The 22,500-nt window shown below is 44.0% G+C and overlaps 1 protein-coding gene across 4 annotated transcripts in view; it reads right to left on the bottom strand.

The window, feature by feature from the left end:
• Positions 1 to 2,704: 2,704 nt before the first annotated feature.
• The window catches only part of SLC4A2 (solute carrier family 4 member 2), a 218,033-nt gene continuing 198,237 nt past the window's right edge, over positions 2,705 to 22,500 (bottom strand). For all 4 annotated transcript variants that reach the window (XM_056553833.1, XM_056553831.1, XM_056553832.1 and 1 more), the window contains exons 16-23: positions 16,974 to 17,168; positions 16,621 to 16,842; positions 6,844 to 6,933; positions 6,566 to 6,732; positions 6,242 to 6,495; positions 4,819 to 4,988; positions 4,536 to 4,709; positions 2,705 to 4,424 (exon numbers count right to left, since the gene is read on the bottom strand). In XM_056553833.1, coding sequence (XP_056409808.1) covers positions 4,344 to 4,424; positions 4,536 to 4,709; positions 4,819 to 4,988; positions 6,242 to 6,495; positions 6,566 to 6,732; positions 6,844 to 6,933; positions 16,621 to 16,842; positions 16,974 to 17,168 — 1,353 coding nt within the window. In that variant the 3' untranslated portion in view covers positions 2,705 to 4,343. The remainder of the gene's footprint in view (positions 4,425 to 4,535; positions 4,710 to 4,818; positions 4,989 to 6,241; positions 6,496 to 6,565; positions 6,733 to 6,843; positions 6,934 to 16,620; positions 16,843 to 16,973; positions 17,169 to 22,500) is intronic.

Here is a 22,500-nt window from a genome sequence, read left to right as displayed (position 1 = left end):
TCATTGCTGACACTTCAGAACTCTCCAGCGCTTTGTTGTCGTCCATTTCTGGGGCTTTTTGACATATGTTTGGGGTCATTGTCCTGCTGGAAGACCCAAGATCTCGGACACAAACCCAGCTTTCTGACACTGGGCTGTACAGTGCGACCCAAAATCCATTGGTAATCCTCAGATTTCATGATGTCTTGTACACATTCAAGGCCCCCAGTGCCAGAGGCAGCAAAACAACCCAAAACATCACTGACCTCCCCCATATGTCACTGTAGGTACTGTGCTCTTTTCTTTGTAGGCCTCATTCCGTTTTCAGTAAACAGTAGAATGATGCGCTTTACCAAAAAGCTCTATCTTGGTCTCATCTGTCCACAAGACGTTTTCCCAGAAGGATTTTGGTTACTCAAGTTCATTTTGGTAAAATGTAGTCTTTCTTTTTTATGTCTCTGTGTCAGCAGTGGGGTCCTCCTGGGTCTCCTCCATAGTGGGGTCCTCCTGGGTCTCCTCCATAGTGGGGTCCTCCTGGGTCTCCTCAATAGTGGGGTCCTCCTGGGTCTCCTCAATAGTGGGGTCCTCCTGGGTCTCCTCCATAGTGGGGTCCTCCTGGGTCTCCTCAATAGTGGGGTCCTCCTGGGTCTCCTCCATAGTGGGGTCCTCCTGGGTCTCCTCAATAGTGGGGTCCTCCTGGGTCTCCTCCATAGCATTTCATTTAATCCCTTAAGGACGTAGGGCGTACCTGTACGCCCGGTCCCGGTCTTTAAAACATCACACCGGGTCGGTCCCAGCTGCTAATCCTAGCCGGGACCCGGGGCTAACAGCGCACGGCATCGATTGTTGTGCCGCGCGCTGTTAACCCTTCAGACGCAGCGATCAAAGTTGACCGCCGCGTCTGAAAGCGAAAGTAAACGCTTCCCGGCAGCTCAGTCGGGCTGATCGGGACATCGCGATAAAATCGCGATGTTCCGATCAGCTGGGACGCAGGCGGAGGTCCCCTTACCTGTCTCCGCGGCGTCCGATCGTCGATTGATTGCTCCAAGCCTGAGCTACTGGCTTGAGCAATCGAGCCCCTATCTCCCTGATCCATGCAAAGCTATTGCTTTGCAGGGACTCAGCATAGGAGATCAGTGTGTGCAGTGTTATAGTCTCCTATGGGATAACAATGATCAGTATAAGAGATCAGTGTGATTAGTGTTATAGTCTCCTATGGGATAACAATGATCAGTATAAGAGATCAGTGTGTGCAGTGTTATAGTCTCCTATGGGATAACAATGATCAGTATAAGAGATCAGTGTGATTAGTGTTATAGCCTCCTATGGGATAATAATGATCAGTATAAGAGATCAGTGTGTGCAGTGTTATAGTCTCCTATGGGATAATAATGATCAGTATAAGAGATCAGTGTGTGCAGTGTTATAGTCTCCTATGGGATAACAATGATCAGCATAGGAGATCAGTGTGTGCAGTGTTTTAGGTCCCTATGGGAGCTATAACAATGCAGAAAAAAGCTAACAAAGGCCATTTAACCCCTTCCCTAATAAAAGTTTGAATCACCCCCCTTTTCCCATTAAAAAAAAAAACAAAACTGTAAATAAAAATAAACATTTGTGGTATCGCCGCGTGCGGAAATGTCCGAGCTATAAAAATATATCATTAATCAAATCTCACAGTCAATGGCGTGCGCGCAAAAAAATTCCAAAGTCCAAAATAGTGTATTTTTGGTCACTTTTTATATGATTAAAAAGTGATCAAATAGTCCAATCAATACAAAAATGGTACCGATAAAAACTTCAGAACACGGCGCAAAAAATGAGCCCTCATACCGTATGGACCTACAGAATAAAGATAAGGTGTTATTTTTACCGAAAAATGAACTGCGTAGAAACGGAAGCCCCCAAAAGTTACAAAATGACATTTTTTTCTTCAATTTTGTCGCACAATTTTTTTCCCGTTTCGCCGTGGATTTTTGGGTGAAATGACTGTCACTGCAAAGTAGAATTGGTGGCGCAAAAAATAAGCTTCATATGGAATTTTATGTGCAAAATTGAAAGCGTTATGATTTCTGGAAGGTGATGAGGAAAAAATTAAAATGCAAAAACGGAAAAACCCTGCGTCCTTAAGGGGTTAAATGTGGACGGATAGTTTTCGCTGACACTGATGCTCCCTGAGCCTGCAGGACAGCTTGAATACCTTTGGAACTTGTTTGGGGCTGCTTATCCACCATCCGGACTATCCTGCGGTGACACCTTTCATCAGTTTTCTCTTCCGTCCACCCCCAGGGAGATTATCTACAGTGCTATGGGTTGTAAACTTCTTGATAATGTTCCGCACTGTGGACAAAGACAAATCTAGATCTCTGGAGATGGACTTGTAACCTTGAGATTGTTGATATTTACCACAATTTTGGTTCCCAAGTCCTCAGGCAGTTCTCTTCTTCTCTTTCTGTTGTCCATGCTTAGTGTGCCACACACAGACACACAATGCAAAGACTAAGTGAACTTCTCTCCTTTTTATCTGCTTTCAGGTGTGATTTTTATATAGCCCACTCCTGTTACTTGCCCAGGTGAGTATAAAGGAACATCACAGGCTGGAAACAATCTTATTTATCCACAATTATGAAAGGTGCCAATAATTGTGTCCAGACCATTTTTGGAGTTTAGTGACATTGGGGGGCATTTATCAAGGGATTTAGAGCTTTTTTTATTTGCTTACAAAAGTCGCATTAGCACTTAAGCAATTTTTTGTGCGACTTTTGGCTGTAAGCAAAAAGCTACAAAAGAGCGTACGAAAGTCAATTATATTTGTTACTTGGCAGTGGTCAGGGATTTATCAAGTGCGAAAGTCGCACAAAAAGTTGCAAGCCCTCAAAAACTGTGTAAATGTAAGTCAGCCCGGAGCCGGCGCACAGAACGGCTTCTGAGAGCAAATTTTTTATTTCCCGCGCGCAGCCGAGATCACAGCTCCAGCGGGAAATATATTACAACTGTACAAAGGAAGGGGGGGGGAAAGGTAAAAAAAAAAACATATATATATCACACCTTGTTGTGTTCTGAAGTCATTTATTGTTTTTTGCTTATGTATGCTAAAAAAAAATATGGTATTCAAAAGTGATTTATTGGTTTTTGCTTATGTAAGCCAAATTTATCAACCCACCATGATAGTATAATAAATGTGTCACACATAAGCAAAGCCAGAAGCAAGAAAAAAATGCCTACAGAACTTGTTTACCATAGCAACGATGATAAATGTCCCCCATTATGTCCAATTTGCTTCTTTTCCTCCTTTTTTTGGTTTAGTTCCAATACAAAGGGAATAAAGGTGTGTATAGCAAAACGTGTTACTGCAATCCTTTCCTGTGAGAAATACATTTTCTAGAAAAATGTCAGGGGTGCCAACATTTATGGCCATGATTGTATACCGTACCGTCCTCTACCTGTATTATAGTGCTCTCTTCTCGGCTAGGAATACTCTCCCACAATGCACCTGTAGTTGCTAGAAGGGCGTAGCTATATGATCACGATACAATACCTGCCGCAGATTGTAACATTGATACCTTGGTGTTCGGTTTAGGAGCATTTAGCTCCTTGCCCTGCCCCGGGCGGGGATAGTAGGTTTCTCGTCACATATTTTCAACTTTTTCAGACATGTAAATTTACTATTTATTATCTATTTTTCACAGATGAAATTATGTGAATACTTCTACTTTATAGACTGACTGTTTTATCTGCCACAGAAGGATTCAGTACGCACACACATGAGGTGGGGGTAATACAAAGGTAACACACAGGGAGCTGTGATTGTCCGGATAAGTAATACATTCTATGGGGACCTTCCAGCTTGTGGTCCCAAACCAGTGGCATCATGTTTGTGGCTCATTGCCCGATGTCAGTGCTAGCATTCTGCTTCTTGGGGGGGGGAGGCAGTATTGAATTGTCTTCGATGGTGGGTGCTCACTCCCCCTCTTGTGTAATAATACTGAGTATCAGCCTACTGACCCCACTGCCAATATATTGTCCTCCCCAAACATATGATTGCCTCTCAGAGAGCTGTATCCTCACAAAAGACAAATATTTCCACCCTAGAACCAATTAATATCCAGGGAGGATGGCTGCTTCACAAGTCCAGAATAATGTAACAGTGATGTCCCTAAGAGCTGTCAATCACGTGTAATGTCTATCTACAGAAGCGCCAGCTCTGCAGAGTGGAATCTATGCTCCACCTCCTAGGAGCACAACCCACCCTCCAGAAGTCGCTTCTATAGTTGAGTGTAGAAAAATTCCATGGGTGTGTCAACCAAGAAGGGGCTGCTGAGCTGTTCTGGCTAAGACCAACGTATCCAAGACACAGGAAACATTTACACCGGCATTGGCATCTCATTGTATTCGTCTACCCCCTCCTGTTCATCGAAAATTGGCTGCACATCATCCGCGTCCAACTATGGAGAGATAGGAAGAGAAGACATCTTGACGGAGTTGTCAGCTCTGATAAAACGCATGTGTTACGTATTAGATCTACATTTACAGCCAGTGGGCGTTTGGTCACTTACGCATTTTAATTCCCGGTCAGTGAAGATTCTCCTCAGTATGAAGAGCCTCAGAGGAACTGTCAGAATAAGGATGAAGGGGAAGGCGAGAGACGCCGCAGTAGACATAACAGCCCACAGGATGGCTAGACACACCAGTTGCAGGGCAGTGAAGAGATGCATCCTGAGTGAGCGTACCTAAGAGTGAGAGACTACCATTACTTATGATGACCGGCCTAGTATAGACTGGATGACCGATGGTATGACCAGGGTGTCGTAGATATACAGGACAGCAGTGACCACTTACCTTCTTGGCATAGATCTCATCAGGGTGATGCTTTGGGGGTTTCAGTAAGAGTTGGACGCGCTCGTAGAACTGGATGCCATTAAGTGAGGTGACCCCCATGTACAAGAAGATCCCAAACAGCACAGCCAATGGGATCTTTCGTAGAAGATCCCCAATCACAATGGAAAGGCCTGTCAAGTAAGCGAGTGAAGTCAACATTGAATTCTGCTGATTTATGTCTAATGTGGTCATTCTGCTGATCTATATCCGGTGTGGGGTCATTGTGCTGATCTATATCCGGTGTGGGAGTCATTGTGCTGATCTATATCTGGTGTGGGGGTCATTGTGCTGATCTATATTTGGGGGGGGGGGGGGGGGGGTCATTGTACTGATCTCTATCCGATGTCGGGTCATGTGCTGATCTATATTTGGTGTGGGGGGTCATTGTGCTGATCTATATCTGGTGTGAGGGTCATTGTGCTGATCTATATTTGGTGGTGGTGGGGGGGTCACTGTACTAATCTATATCTAGTGCTGGGTCATGTGCTGATCTATATTTAGTGTGATGTCAATTTTGCTGATCTATATCCAGGGTGGGTGTAATTGTGCTGATCTATATTCGGTGTGGAGGTCATTGTGCTGATTTATATCCGGTCTGGGGTCATTCTGCCGATCTATATCCGGTCTGGGGTCATTCTGCCGATCTATATCCGGTCTGGAGTCATTCTGCCGATCTATATCCGGTCTGGGGTCATTCTGCCAATCTATATCCGGTGTGGGGTCATTCTGCTGATCTATGTCTGGTGTGGGGTCATTCTGCGGATCTATTTCCAGTGTGGGGTCATTCTGATGATCTATTTCCAGTGTGGGGTCATTCTGATGATCTATATCCAGTGTGGGGTCATTCTGCTGAACTAGATCCGGTGTGGGGTCATTGTGCTGATCTATATCCGGTGTGGGGTTATTCTGCTGAACTAGATCTGGTGTGGGGGTCATTGTGCTGATCTATATCTGGTGTCGGGTCATTCGGCTGATCATTATACGGTGTGGGGTCATTCTGCTGATCTATTTCCAGTGTCCCCTCTCAGTAAGGCGAGGTTCACATTGCTGTGTGCATCCAACCTGTTCCGAGTCCGATCGGCTCTTTTTTTTTCTTTTTTTTTTTCTTGAGCCGATCGGACCCTGAAACGGGTCTGATGCATTCACTTGCATGGGGTCTGTCGGTGATCCGGTAATTTTACAGGAATCTAGCAGAGAAAAAGGTTGTGCTTGCATTGTTTTGTTTTTTTCTCTGCTAAGCCTTACGGAGCTGGACGGCAGTGTGAATGAGGCCTAAGGGTATTTGTGGTGGACATTACAGGACAAACGCCATGAGGCACAAAAGTGTCCACACACATATGTTCATATACTGGAAACAAAGCTAAACCGGGACAAGATGTCTCACCTACGAGGATGGCCACCAGCAATCCTGTCACTCTCTGCTCTTTGACCTCTTGAATTTTTGGTTTATCACCAGGGGCGACGGCCTTACTCATAACTGTTAACGCATTGGCATGTGTGACTGAGCGCACAGTTGTAGCCGCCATCCACGGCAAGCCAAAAAGGGCACATATTCCACCCATGACCACGATGAGGAGTAAATCAAGATGAAACCCCGAGCCCTTTACCAGCATCCGCTCCTTCTTACTTATTATTAACCTGCAACGAGACGAACAGTCACCACGAGCTATCTCAGGGATACAGGGAAAGTGTCCGAAACAAGACCTACGTAGTGATCTGAGTCTCCATGAAGATCAGGATATAGACCAGAATAGCTGGAAGAACACTGGCAAACATCATCCAGATGGGAAAGGGCTCCGCAGACCCCAGAGGGTTCATCACCCAGCCCCTCTTCTCCGGCGAAGTCACCTTGAATCCATTGGGGACACTCAGTTTCTATGAACCCAAATAGATATGAGATATTGTCAGCCCTGGTGTCCCTGGAATGGTTGGGTTTGAGGACTACAGTAAGGCTGGATCTATGGATCAGTATGAAGTGCCACTTACCTGAGTGTAAGTATCTGTTATACTGAAGTCCACCAAGACCATGATAAGAATAGCAATGGGAACCCCGAAGTCTCCGATGATACGGCGAACCTGAAACCAGAAACCATGTGTTATACATTGTATATTGTGGGGTAACGTGGACTGTGAGGTATGTCCTCAGAGATGGTTGATCCTGTACGGATTGTGTCATACATTGTATAATGTGGGGTAACGTGGACTGTGGGGTATGATCTCAGAGATGGTTGGTCCTGTATGGATTGTTTTATACATGTATATTGTGGGGTAACGTGGACTGTGGGGTATGTTCACAGAGATGGTTGGTTCTGTATGGATTGTGTTATACATTGTATATTGTGGGGTAACGTGGACTGTGAGGAATGTTCTCAGAGATGGTTGGTCCTGTATGGATTGTGTCATACATTGTATATTGTGGGGGTAACGTGGACTGTGAGGGATGTTCTCAGAGATGGTTGATCCTGGACAGAATGTGTTATACATTGTATATTGTGGGGTAACGTGGACTGTGAGGTATGTTCTCAGAGATGGTTGATCCTGTATGGATTGTGTTATACATTGTATATTGTGGGGTAACGTGGACTGTGGGGTATGTTCTCAGAGATGGTTGATCCTGTACGGATTGTGTCATACATTGTATATTGTGGGGTAACGTGGACTGTGGGGTATGATCTCAGAGATGGTTGGTCTTGTATGGATTGTGTCATACATTGTATATTCTGTGAGGTATGTTCTCAGAGATGGTTGATCCTGTACGGATTGTGTTATACATGTATATTGTGGGGTAACGTGGACTGTGAGGTATGTTCTCAGAGATGGTTGGTCCTGTATGGATTGTGTCATACATTGTATATTGTGGGGGTAACGTGGACTGTGGGGTATGTTCTCAGAGATGGTTGGTCCTGTATGGATTGTGTCATACATTGTATATTGTGGGGTAACGTGGACTGTGGGGTATGTTCTCAGAGATGGTTGATCCTGTACGGATTGTGTTATACATTGTATATTGTGGGGTAATGTGGACTGTGAGGTATGTTCTCAGAGATGGTTGATCCTGTATGGATTGTGTTATACATTGTATATTGTGGGGTAACGTGGACTGTGAGGTATGTTCTCAGAGATGGTTGGTCCTGTATGGATTGTGTCATACATTGTATATTGTGGGGTAACGTGGACTGTGAGGAATGTTCTCAGAGATGGTTGGTCCTGTATGGATTGTGTCATACATTGTATATTGTGGGGGTAACGTGGACTGTGAGGGATGTTCTCAGAGATGGTTGATCCTGGACAGAATGTGTTATACATTGTATATTGTGGGGTAACGTGGACTGTGAGGTATGTTCTCAGAGATGGTTGATCCTGTATGGATTGTGTTATACATTGTATATTGTGGGGTAACGTGGACTGTGGGGTATGTTCTCAGAGATGGTTGATCCTGTACGGATTGTGTCATACATTGTATATTGTGGGGTAACGTGGACTGTGGGGTATGTTCTCAGAGATGGTTGGTCCTGTACGGATTGTGTTATACATTGTATATTGTGGGGTAACGTGGACTGTGGGGTATGATCTCAGAGATGGTTGGTCCTGTATGGATTGTTTTATACATGTATATTGTGGGGTAACGTGGACTGTGGGGTATGATCTCAGAGATGGTTGGTCCTGTATGGATTGTTTTATACATTGTATATTGTGGGGTAACGTGGACTGTGGGGTATGATCTCAGAGATGGTTGGTCCTGTATGGATTGTGTTATACATTGTATATTGTTGAGTAACGTGCACTGTGGGGTATGTTCTCAGAGATGGTTTGTCCTGTACGGATTGTGTTATACATTGTATATTGTGGGGTAACGAGGACTGTGAGGAATGTTCTCAGAGATGGTTGATCCTGTATGGATTGTGTTATACATTGTATATTGTGGGGTAACGTGGACTGTGAGGTATGTCCTCAGAGATGGTTGGTCCTGTATGGATTGTGTTATACATTGTATATTGTGGGGTAATGTGGACTGTGAGGTATGTTCTCAGAGATGGTTGATCCTGTATGGATTGTGTTATACATTGTATATTGTGGGGTAACATGAAATGTGAGGTATGTTCTCAGAGATGGTTGGTCCTGTATGGATTGTGTTATACATTGTATATTGTGGGGTAACGTGGACTGTGGGGTATGATCTCAGAGATGGTTGGTCCTGTATGGATTGTTTTATACATGTATATTGTGGGGTAACGTGGACTGTGGGGTATGTTCTCAGAGATGGTTTGTCCTGTACGGATTGTGTTATACATTGTATATTGTGGGGTAACGTGGACTGTGAGGTATGTTCTCAGAGATGGTTGGTCCTGTATGGATTGTGTTATACATTGTATATTGTGGCGTAACGTGGACTGTGAGGAATGTCCTCAGAGATGGTTGGTCCTGTATGGATTGTGTCATACATTGTATATTGTGGGGTAACGTGGACTGTGAGGTATGTTCTCAGAGATGGTTGGTCCTGTATGGATTGTGTTATACATTGTATATTGTGGGGTAATGTGGACTGTGAGGTATGTTCTCAGAGATGGTTGATCCTGTATGGATTGTGTTATACATTGTATATTGTGGGGTAACGTGGACTGTGGGGTATGATCTCAGAGATGGTTGGTCCTGTATGGATTGTTTTATACATGTATATTGTGGGGTAACGTGGACTGTGGGGTATGATCTCAGAGATGGTTGGTCCTGTATGGATTGTTTTATACATTGTATATTGTGGGGGTAACGTGGACTGTGGGGTATGTTCTCAGAGATGGTTGAACCTGTACGGATTGTGTTATACATTGTATATTGTGGGGTAACGTGGACTGTGGGGTATGTTCTCAGAGATGGTTGATCCTGTACGGATTGTGTTATACATTGTATATTGTGGGGTAACATGAAATGTGAGGTATGTTCTCAGAGATGGTTGGTCCTGTATGGATTGTGTCATACATTGTATATTGTGGGGTAACGTGGACTGTGAGGTATGTTCTCAGAGATGGTTGATCCTGTATGGATTGTGTCATACATTGTATATTGTGTGGTAACGTGGACTGTGAGGTATGTTCTCAGAGATGGTTGGTCCTGTATGGATTGTGTCATACATTGTATATTGTGGGGTAACGTGGACTGTGAGGTATGTTCTCAGAGATGGTTGATCCTGTACGGATTGTGTTATACATTGTATATTGTGGGGTAATGTGGACTGTGAGGTATGTTCTCAGAGATGGTTGATCCTGTATGGATTGTGTTATACATTGTATATTGTGGGGTAACATGAAATGTGAGGTATGTTCTCAGAGATGGTTGGTCCTGTATGGATTGTGTCATACATTGTATATTGTGGGGTAACGTGGACAGTGAGGTATGTTCTCAGAGATGGTTGATCCTGTACGGATTGTGTTATACATGTATATTGTGGGGTAACGTGGACTGTGAGGTATGTTCTCAGAGATGGTTGGTCCTGTATGGATTGTGTCATACATTGTATATTGTGGGGTAACGTGGACTGTGAGGTATGTTCTCAGAGATGGTTGATCCTGTATGGATTGTGCTATACATTGTATATTGTGGGGTAACGTGGACTGTGGGGTATGTTCTCAGAGATGGTTGATCCTGTACGGATTGTGTTATACATTGTATATTGTGGGGTAATGTGGACTGTGAGGTATGTTCTCAGAGATGGTTGATCCTGTATGGATTGTGTTATACATTGTATATTGTGGGGTAACATGAAATGTGAGGTATGTTCTCAGAGATGGTTGGTCCTGTATGGATTGTGTCATACATTGTATAATGTGGGGTAACGTGGACAGTGAGGTATGTTCTCAGAGATGGTTGGTCCTGTATGGATTGTGTCATACATTGTATATTGTGTGGTAACGTGGACTGTGAGGTATGTTCTCAGAGATGGTTGATCCTGTACGGATTGTGTTATACATTGTATATTGTGGGGTAATGTGGACTGTGAGGAATGTTCTCAGAGATGGTTGGTCCTGTACGGATTGTGTTATACATTGTATATTGTGGGGTAACGTGGACTGTGAGGTATGTTCTCAGAGATGGTTGATCCTGTATGGATTGTGTTATACATTGTATATTGTGGGGTAACATGAAATGTGAGGTATGTTCTCAGAGATGGTTGGTCCTGTATGGATTGTGTTATACATTGTATATTGTGGGGTAACGTGGACAGTGAGGTATGTTCTCAGAGATGGTTGATCCTGTATGGATTGTGTCATACATTGTATATTGTGTGGTAACGTGGACTGTGAGGTATGTTCTCAGAGATGGTTGATCCTGTACGGATTGTGTTATACATGTATATTGTGGGGTAACGTGGACTGTGGGGTATGATCTCAGAGATGGTTGGTCCTGTATGGATTGTGTCATACATTGTATATTGTGTGGTAACGTGGACTGTGAGGTATGTCCTCAGAGATGGTTGATCCTGTACGGATTGTGTCATACATTGTATAATGTGGGGTAACGTGGACTGTGGGGTATGATCTCAGAGATGGTTGGTCCTGTATGGATTGTTTTATACATGTATATTGTGGGGTAACGTGGACTGTGGGGTATGTTCACAGAGATGGTTGGTTCTGTATGGATTGTGTTATACATTGTATATTGTGGGGTATGTTCACAGAGATGGTTGGTTCTGTATGGATTGTGTTATACATGTATATTGTGGGGTAACGTGGACTGTGAGGAATGTTCTCAGAGATGGTTGGTCCTGTATGGATTGTGTCATACATTGTATATTGTGGGGGTAACGTGGACTGTGAGGGATGTTCTCAGAGATGGTTGATCCTGTATGGATTGTGTTATACATTGTATATTGTGGGGTAACGTGGACTGTGGGGTATGTTCTCAGAGATGGTTGATCCTGTACGGATTGTGTCATACATTGTATATTGTGGGGTAACGTGGACTGTGGGGTATGATCTCAGAGATGGTTGGTCTTGTATGGATTGTGTCATACATTGTATATTGTGGGGTAACGTGGACTGTGGGGTATGTTCTCAGAGATGGTTGATCCTGTACGGATTGTGTTATACATTGTATATTGTGGGGTAATGTGAACTGTGAGGTATGTTCTCAGAGATGGTTGATCCTGTATGGATTGTGTTATACATTGTATATTGTGGGGTAACGTGGACTGTGGGGTATGTTCTCAGAGATGGTTGGTCCTGTATGGATTGTGTCATACATTGTATATTGTGGGGTAACGTGGACTGTGGGGTATGTTCTCAGAGATGGTTGATCCTGTACGGATTGTGTTATACATTGTATATTGTGGGGTAATGTGGACTGTGAGGTATGTTCTCAGAGATGGTTGATCCTGTATGGATTGTGTTATACATTGTATATTGTGGGGTAACGTGGACTGTGGGGTATGTTCTCAGAGATGGTTGATCCTGTACGGATTGTGTTATACATTGTATATTGTGGGGTAATGTGGACTGTGAGGTATGTTCTCAGAGATGGTTGGTCCTGTACGGATTGTGTTATACATTGTATATTGTGGGGTAACGTGGACTGTGGGGTATGTTCTCAGAGATGGTTGATCCTGTATGGATTGTGTTATACATTGTATATTGTGGGGTAACGTGGACTGTGGGGTATGTTCTCAGAGATGGTTGATCCTGTATGGATTGTGTTATACATTGTATATTGTGGGGTAACGTGGACTGTGAGGTATGTTCTCAGAGATGGTTGGTCCTGTATGGATTGTGTCATACATTGTATATTGTGGGGTAACGTGGACTGTGAGGAATGTTCTCAGAGATGGTTGGTCCTGTATGGATTGTGTCATACATTGTATATTGTGTGGTAACGTGGACTGTGAGGGATGTTCTCAGAGATGGTTGATCCTGTATGGATTGTGTTATACATTGTATATTGTGGGGTAACGTGGACTGTGGGGTATGTTCTCAGAGATGGTTGATCCTGTACGGATTGTGTTATACATTGTATATTGTGGGGTAACGTGGACTGTGAGGAATGTTCTCAGAGATGGTTGGTCCTGTATGGATTGTGTTATACATTGTATATTGTGGGGTAACGTGGACTGTGGGGTATGATCTCAGAGATGGTTGGTCCTGTATGGATTGTTTTATACATGTATATTGTGGGGTAATGTGGACTGTGGGGTATGATCTCAGAGATGGTTGGTCCTGTATGGATTGTGTTATACATTGTATATTGTTGAGTAACGTGCACTGTGGGGTATGTTCTCAGAGATGGTTGATCCTGTATGGATTGTGTTATACATTGTATATTGTGGGGTAACGAGGACTGTGAGGAATGTTCTCAGAGATGGTTGATCCTGTATGGATTGTGTTATACATTGTATATTGTGGGGTAACGTGGACTGTGAGGTATGTCCTCAGAGATGGTTGATCCTGTATGGATTGTGTTATACATTGTATATTGTGGGGTAACGTGGACTGTGGGGTATGTTCTCAGAGATGGTTGATCCTGTATGGATTGTGTCATACATTGTATATTGTGGGGTAACGTGCACTGTGGGGTATGTTCTCAGAGATGGTTGATCCTGTACGGATTGTGTCATACATTGTATATTGTGGGGGTAACGTGGACTGTGAGGAATGTTCTCAGAGATGGTTGATCCTGTATGGATTGTGTTATACATGTATATTGTGGGGTAACGTGGACTGTGAGGTATGTTCTCAGAGATGGTTGATCCTGTACGGATTGTGTCATACATTGTATATTGTGGGGGTAACGTGGACTGTGAGGAATGTTCTCAGAGATGGTTGATCCTGTATGGATTGTGTTATACATTGTATATTGTGGGGTAACATGAAATGTGAGGTATGTTCTCAGAGATGGTTGATCCTGTATGGATTGTGTTATACATTGTATATTGTGGGGTAACGTGGACTGTGGGGTATGATCTCAGAGATGGTTGGTCCTGTATGGATTGTGTCATACATTGTATATTGTGTGGTAACGTGGACTGTGAGGTATGTTCTCAGAGATGGTTGGTCCTGTATGGATTGTGTTATACATTGTATATTGTGGGGTAACGTGGACTGTGGGGTATGATCTCAGAGATGGTTGGTCCTGTATGGATTGTTTTATACATGTATATTGTGGGGTAACGTGGACTGTGAGGTATGTTCTCAGAGATGGTTGGTCCTGTATGGATTGTGTTATACATTGTATATTGTGGGGTAACGTGGACTGTGGGGTATGATCTCAGAGATGGTTGGTCCTGTATGGATTGTTTTATACATGTATATTGTGGGGTAACGTGGACTGTGGGGTATGTTCTCAGAGATGGTTTGTCCTGTACGGATTGTGTTATACATTGTATATTGTGGGGTAACGTGGACTGTGAGGTATGTTCTCAGAGATGGTTGGTCCTGTATGGATTGTGTTATACATTGTATATTGTGGGGTAACGTGGACTGTGGGGTATGTTCTCAGAGATGGTTGGTCCTGTATGGATTGTGTTATACATTGTATATTGTGGGGTAATGTGGACTGTGAGGTATGTTCTCAGAGATGGTTGATCCTGTACGGATTGTGTTATACATTGTATATTGTGGGGTAACGTGGACTGTGAGGTATGTTCTCAGAGATGGTTGATCCTGTATGGATTGTGTTATACATTGTATATTGTGGGGTAACGTGGACTGTGGGGTATGATCTCAGAGATGGTTGGTCCTGTATGGATTGTGTTATACATTGTATATTGTGGGGTAACGTGGACTGTGAGGTATGTTCTCAGAGATGGTTGATCCTGTATGGATTGTGTTATACATTGTATATTGTGGGGTAACATGAAATGTGAGGTATGTTCTCAGAGATGGTTGGTCCTGTATGGATTGTGTTATACATTGTATATTGTGGGGTAATGTGGACTGTGAGGAATGTTCTCAGAGATGGTTGATCCTGTATGGATTGTGTTATACATTGTATATTGTGGGGTAACATGAAATGTGAGGTATGTTCTCAGAGATGGTTGGTCCTGTATGGATTGTGTCATACATTGTATATTGTGGGGTAACGTGGACAGTGAGGTATGTTCTCAGAGATGGTTGGTCCTGTATGGATTGTGTTATACATTGTATATTGTGGGGTAATGTGGACTGTGAGGTATGTTCTCAGAGATGGTTGATCCTGTATGGATTGTGTTATACATTGTATATTGTGGGGTAACATGAAATGTGAGGTATGTTCTCAGAGATGGTTGGTCCTGTATGGATTGTGTTATACATTGTATATTGTGGGGTAACGTGGACTGTGGGGTATGATCTCAGAGATGGTTGGTCCTGTATGGATTGTTTTATACATGTATATTGTGGGGTAACGTGGACTGTGGGGTATGTTCTCAGAGATGGTTTGTCCTGTACGGATTGTGTTATACATTGTATATTGTGGGGTAACGTGGACTGTGAGGTATGTTCTCAGAGATGGTTGGTCCTGTATGGATTGTGTTATACATTGTATATTGTGGGGTAACGTGGACTGTGGGGTATGATCTCAGAGATGGTTGGTCCTGTATGGATTGTTTTATACATGTATATTGTGGGGTAACGTGGACTGTGAGGTATGTTCTCAGAGATGGTTGGTCCTGTATGGATTGTGTTATACATTGTATATTGTGGGGTAACGTGGACTGTGGGGTATGATCTCAGAGATGGTTGGTCCTGTATGGATTGTTTTATACATGTATATTGTGGGGTAACGTGGACTGTGGGGTATGTTCTCAGAGATGGTTGGTCCTGTATGGATTGTGTCATACATTGTATATTGTGGGGTAACGTGGACTGTGAGGTATGTTCTCAGAGATGGTTGGTCCTGTATGGATTGTGTCATACATTGTATATTGTGGGGTAACGTGGACTGTGAGGTATGTTCTCAGAGATGGTTGATCCTGTATGGATTGTGTTATACATTGTATATTGTGGGGTAACGTGGACTGTGGGGTATGATCTCAGAGATGGTTGGTCCTGTATGGATTGTGTCATACATTGTATATTGTGTGGTAACGTGGACTGTGAGGTATGTTCTCAGAGATGGTTGATCCTGTATGGATTGTGTTATACATTGTATATTGTGGGGTAACGTGGACTGTGGGGTATGATCTCAGAGATGGTTGGTCCTGTACGGATTGTGTTATACATGTATATTGTGGGGTAACGTGGACTGTGAGGTATGTTCTCAGAGATGGTTGGTCCTGTATGGATTGTGTCATACATTGTATATTGTGGGGTAACGTGGACAGTGAGGTATGTTCTCAGAGATGGTTGATCCTGTATGGATTGTGTTATACATTGTATATTGTGGGGTAACATGAAATGTGAGGTATGTTCTCAGAGATGGTTGGTCCTGTATTGATTGTGTTATACATTGTATATTGTGGGGTAATGTGGACTGTGGGGTATGTTCTCAGAGATGGTTGGTCCTGTATGGATTGTGTTATACATGTATATTGTGGGGTAACGTGGACTGTGAGGTATGTTCTCAGAGATGGTTGGTCCTGTACGGATTGTGTTATACATTGTATATTGTGTGGTAACGTGGACTGTGGGGTATGTTCTCAGAGATGGTTGATCCTGTATGGATTGTGTCATACATTGTATATTGTGGGGTAACGTGGACTGTGAGGTATGTTCTCAGAGATGGTTGATCCTGTACGGATTGTGTTATACATTGTATATTGTGGGGTAACGTGGACTGTGAGGAATGGAAGTGATTATTCACCCTTCCAGGAAAGAAGTTGCTGTTCTTCAGCTTCCTCAGGAAGAAGGCGATGAAGAAGGTGCCCGCCATCAGTACCAGTGACAGGAGCGCGGTGTTGGGTTGTCCTGTGATTTTTGGGGTCACTTCCATCTCTGTCTCATTGTGTTGCAGGAGATCAGTCATATTAAGGAGCTCAGAGACTGTCAGATTCCTGCAGTTAGTCAGAGGATGCTCCTGGAAGACCTAAGAGCCAAAGTGGTGGAAAAGATGTAGTCAGAAAAGCTGCCAAAATGTCCATGGCCCTAGGACAAGATGGAGGAGGGACATTTTCTGACATGGGACAGAAACTGTGATGGGAAATGATTGATTCTCACCTTGAACAGTTTGTAGAAAGTCTCATAGATGAAGATGAGTGAGATCAGGATAGAGAAGATTTCCTGCGTGAAGCGGGAGACATAGCGAACCAAGAAGCTTCCTTCACAGGCCACAGTGGCCACGACGATCACGATAAGCCAAACACCGATCCACACGCGGCCAACCAGGTACTCCAGACCATTAGCCGAACAAAACTGCACACGAGAAGATTGAGTTTCTATAAATTAATTTTTCTAGTGTAGTCCACCACCAAGGCTCTCCTACATCACTTAGGTTGGGGTCACCCTTTATATCTGTCTATGCTGCCCCACATATATATCCTCATTGTCTCCAGCAGTAAAGCGTCGGATCAGTACCTGTCAGGTCCCACGAAAAAATAATAATCTGTCCCTTATCCTGACCATGTACATCTTATTTGTCTCTATCCCCTATATTTATTATAAAAATACCTCTTTTCATTAGCTGGAAATCCTCTCAGGGGAAGGGGCTTGTCCCTCCCTTGTGGTAGTGGGAGGGGGTGTGTCTCTCCCTTGTGGTGGTGGGAGGGGGTGTGTCTCTCCCTTGTGGTAGTGGGAGGGGGTGTGTCTCTCCCTTGTGGTGGTGGGAGGGGTGTATCCCTCTCTTGTGGTAGTAGGAGGTGATTGGTGCCTGGTGGGAGGGGGCGTGTCTTTTCCTTGTGGTGGTGGGAGGGGGCTTGTCCCTCCCTTGTGGTAGTGGGAGGGGGTGTGTCTCTCCCTTGTGGTGGTGGGAGGGGGTGTGTCTCTCCCTTGTGGTAGTGGGAGGGGGTGTGTCTCTCCCTTGTGGTGGTGGGAGGGGTGTATCCCTCTCTTGTGGTAGTAGGAGGTGATTGGTGCCTGGTGGGAGGGGGCGTGTCTTTCCTTTGTGGTGGTGGGAGGTGATTGGTGTATCTGCTCATGCAGCCTTATGCATTAGTCATCTCTTGTGTATGAATCATGGACAAGCCTGATGCTGCTGCAGGATTGGTTAGTTTCCCAGTAGATATGGGGACCCCTAGTGATGGGATTTAAAGCCCATTTAAATCACCTACATGTGACCCACCACACCAGGATGCCCGAATCCCTCTCCAGGAGATTATGACAAGTATTCAATGCCGTTCCATATGTTTCCTGCTTGTGGGCTTTATGAGGCGTGAACACAAACCACACGGAAACAAATCTTATGGGAATGAATAATGTCAGATGCAGAAATGTTCGGCCATTTTACTGAGAGGAACATATGTCCAGGAGTCCGAAACAACACAATGAAAAATAATGTCCTGAGCAAAGACCTATCACAAAGGGGGGTCAATCGTGATCCTCCTGGCACTCTCCCGATGAGGATATTGAGAAACCGAAGCAGACAATAAAAATTCATAAATAAGATTCTTTATTCATAGCACTGTAGACTACGCGTTTCAAGGGGTGAGACCCCCTCTTCATCAGGTCCTCAGAGGACCTGATGAAGAGGGGGTCCCACCCCTTGAAACTCGTAGTCCACAGTGCTATGAATGTAAGACACAATCCATACAGGACCAACCATCTATCAATCAGTTTTTATTGTCCGCTTGAGTTTCTCAATATCCTCATTAGGAGAGCACCAGGAGTATTGCGATTTATTCTGTAGTTTGCAGTCCCAGTGACTGATACGATCCATGCAGCACCCGGCTACATACCCAGGGATTGGATAATCAAACTTCAGTAGGTGTTGTGCTCTGAGCATAACACCATAAGGTTAGCATAACCTATTGTTGCTAGCGGTAACTCCATCTGTACCAGAGAACGGCACATGTTTTTTGCACTTTTGTCTGCTTTTTCTTTTTCATATACTGCAAAAAAAAAGGGGGGGGGGGGGGGGGGTCAATGACATTTCAGACGATCCGTAATCCTTTTAAAGGGCAGTTCATGGGTGCCTTGTAGATAGTATTAGGATGTCCGTGATCTGGGCAGGTCATGGCACCTTGTAGATAGTATTAGGATGTGAGTGATCTGGGCAGGTCATGGGTGCCTTGTAGATAGTATTAGGGTGTCTGATCTGGGCAGGTCATGGGTACCTTGTAGATAGTATTAGGGTGTCGGTGATCTGGGCAGGTCACGGGTGCCTTGTAGATAGTATTAGGATGTGAGTGATCTGGGCAGGTCATGGGTGCCTTGTAGATAGTATTAGGATGTGAGTCATCTGGGCAGGTCATGGGTGCCTTGTAGATAGTATTAGGGTGTCTGATCTGGGCAGGTCATGGGTGCCTTGTAGATAGTATTAGGGTGTCGGTGATCTGGGCAGGTCACGGGTGCCTTGAAGATAGTATTAGGGTGTCGGTGATCTGGGCTGGTCATGGCGCCTTGTAGATAGAATTAGGTTGTCGGTGATCTGGGCAGGTCATGGGTGCCTTGTAGATAGTATTAGGGTGTTGGTGATCTGGGCAGGTCATGGGTGCCTTGTAGATGATAGTATTAGGATGTGAGTGATCTGGACAGGTCATGGGTGCCTTGTAGATAGCATTAGGGTGTCTGTGATCTGGGCAGGTCATGGGTGCCTTGTAAATAGTATTAGGGTGTTGGTGATCTGGGCAGGTCACGGGTGCCTTGTAGATAGTATTAGGATGTCAGTGATCTGGGCAGGTCATGGGTACCTTGTAGATAGTATTAGGATGTCAGTGATCTGGGAAGGTCATGGGTACCTTGTAGATAGTATTAGGGTGTCAGTGATCTGGGCAGGTCATGGGTGCCTTGTAGATAGTATTAGGGTGTCTGATCTGGGCAGGTCATGGGTGCCTTGTAGATAGTATTAGGGTGTCGTGATCTGGGCAGGTTATGGGTGCCTTGTAGATAGTATTAGGGTGATGGTGATCTGGGCAGGCCATGGGTGCCTTGTAGATAGTATTAGGGTGTCGGTGATCTGGGCAGGTCACGGGTGCCTTGAAGATAGTATTAGGGTGTCGGTGATCTGGGCTGGTCATGGCGCCTTGTAGATAGAATTAGGTTGTCGGTGATCTGGGCAGGTCATGGGTGCCTTGTAGATAGTATTAGGGTGTCGGTGATCTGGGCAGGTCACGGGTGCCTTGTAGATAGTATTAGGGTGTCGGTGATCTGGGCAGCTCACGGGTGCCTTGTAGATAGTATTACGGTGTCGGTGATCTGGGCAGGTCACGGGTGCCTTGTAGATAGTATTAGGATGTTGGTGATCTGGGCAGGTCATGGCGCCTTGTAGATAGAATTAGGGTGTCGGTGATCTGGGCAGGCCATGGGTGCCTTGTAGATAGTATTAGGGTGTCGGTGATCTGGGCAGGCCATGGGTGCCTTGTAGATAGTATTAGGGTGTCAGTGATCTGGGCAGGTCACGGGTGCCTTGTAGATAGTATTAGGGTGTCGGTGATCTGGGCTGGTCATGGGTGCCTTGTAGATAGTATTAGGGTGTCGGTGATCTGGGCAGGCCATGGCGCCTTGTAGAAAGTATTAGGGTGTCGGTCATCTCTGGTTATCAGGTGGATGGTCTTGACACAAAGCCCTTGTTACATTCCCATAGATGACTCGGTCTGTATGGCTGCAGTCTAGATAAGAACAGCAATATAGGATTAGTCCAGGTGTAAAGGACATTCTACAAAATTTAGAAAGAGGCTTTGGACTTGTAAATAGCTCCTCACCCCTCACACTCATGCCCCTGAGGAAGATGATGAGGAAACCTTTGGCATTTGCAACAAAGAATGAAAGCACAACATACGAGGATTGCAAAAATCCAGTTTCTTTATCCAAAAATTCTTCCACTGTTACACAAACAGAAATGAATGGATACAACAAAGGATAATCAGCCAGTGATAAAGTAGCAGTAGGTCATCGATCAGGCACTTTTAGGATTCATCAGCCTCATTGAGGTCTCCTGTTCCTGGCCGTGATCTGTTACATCTCCTGCGGGCTGGAAGTCGGGTTGCTCAGTGGATCCGAGCACCGACCATTAGACTGGCGACATTTCAGGAGATATAGCTCCCTTTCTCAAGCCTAAAGTGCACACCCACCACCATGTTTAAATATAATGCACTTCTTGCCACAACATTAGTTCTATAACAAAGTATAAAAATACATAAAAACATTAGTGAATACAATACACATTAAAGACGATCCTGCAGAGTAAAGCAATTTTACAAAAATACATTAAATGAACAGTTTTTATTGATCCCATTCTGGGCTGGCGTCATTAGCCTCTGGATCCTGTATACTTCGCGTCTCAGTAAGCTCTTTTATGTTAACTCTTCCTGTCCTGTACTCTCTATCTCTTCAAGCACCAACCTCCTTTAGTCACATACCTGATGGCCATTTAAAAAAAAATGTCTAGCCAGACTAGTTTTATCAAATTTATCTTTCTTTTCTTCAAAACATGAGTGATATAATACCAAGAAATGCAGCTCAGAATTTTTTTTAGGGGCATGCCAAAAACAAAAAGAAAAAACAAAAACAGGTGGCACGACCGATGGGGTCCATACAAGATCAAAGGGAAACCTCCAAAATCGATGCGCTTATGATTAATATTGTACCTACAACTAATAGTTCCAGCTTTGACCTTCTTGTCGACTTTTACTAATTTTGTAGGAGAATACGTTTGAAAATGTATTTTTTTTATGTTAATCGTAATATGAGGAAAAGCATGGACATGGAATGTATACCCGACAAATTTAGGAATGGGATAAAGAGATAGATAAACTAAAATTAAAAATTTTCCAAAGAATAGCAGAAGGGGGGGGGGTGGGGGGGGGGGGGGGGGGGGCGACAGTCATATGGGACCGGTCTCTACATGTGGCAGAGGCAGCTAAACAGTTACAGGAACAGGAGGTGTATTTAAAACTTAATAAAGATCCTACAGAGGAAAATGGAGATAAAGTTGATGCTAGAAGATGCTGCTAGTAATGAAATTATAACTCATGAACTAAATAATGTATTATTTAATGAAACACCTCGTGTCCCTGTACTATAATTACTCCCCAAGGTTCACAAGGACTTGAGCTGTCCCCCCGGGACGTCGTATAGTCTCGGGGATCAACTCAGTCCTACATACCCTTACTGTGTATGTGGATGGTTTTCTACAAAAAGTGGTAAAAAAAAAACTTCCAAACTGTTTATCTGACACTAATGATTTTTTTGGGATCATTTGCATAAAGAGGAAAAGTACTTACTGTGTACTATGGATATCAAAAGTTTGTATACCAACATCCCGGTTGAGGAAGGTATAATAGCTATCAGGGAACAATTGATTAAAGACAATACTCTTACTATGTTATGATAGGGTTCCTAATGGGTTTGCTGGACCTTATACTTACTAAAAGTTATTTCAGGTTTGGTGAAGAATTCTTTATACAGAGACAAGGAGTTTCTATGGGGTCTCCAGTAGCCCCTAGTCTGGCTAAATTTGAGGAGATATATGTTCCAGCTCACCCATTGGGAAACAAGGTGAGGAAATAGTTAAGATATGTGGACGACGTGTTCATCCTATGGACGGGCACATGTCAAGAATTGGATGAATATGTAGGATATTTAAATCAAT

The sequence above is a fragment of the Hyla sarda genome, unplaced genomic scaffold (genome assembly GCF_029499605.1).
Source record: "Hyla sarda isolate aHylSar1 unplaced genomic scaffold, aHylSar1.hap1 scaffold_399, whole genome shotgun sequence".
NCBI lineage: Eukaryota > Metazoa > Chordata > Amphibia > Anura > Hylidae > Hyla > Hyla sarda.
Note: the sequence above shows the minus strand (reverse complement) of the source record. Positions and strands in the feature narration are given on the sequence as shown.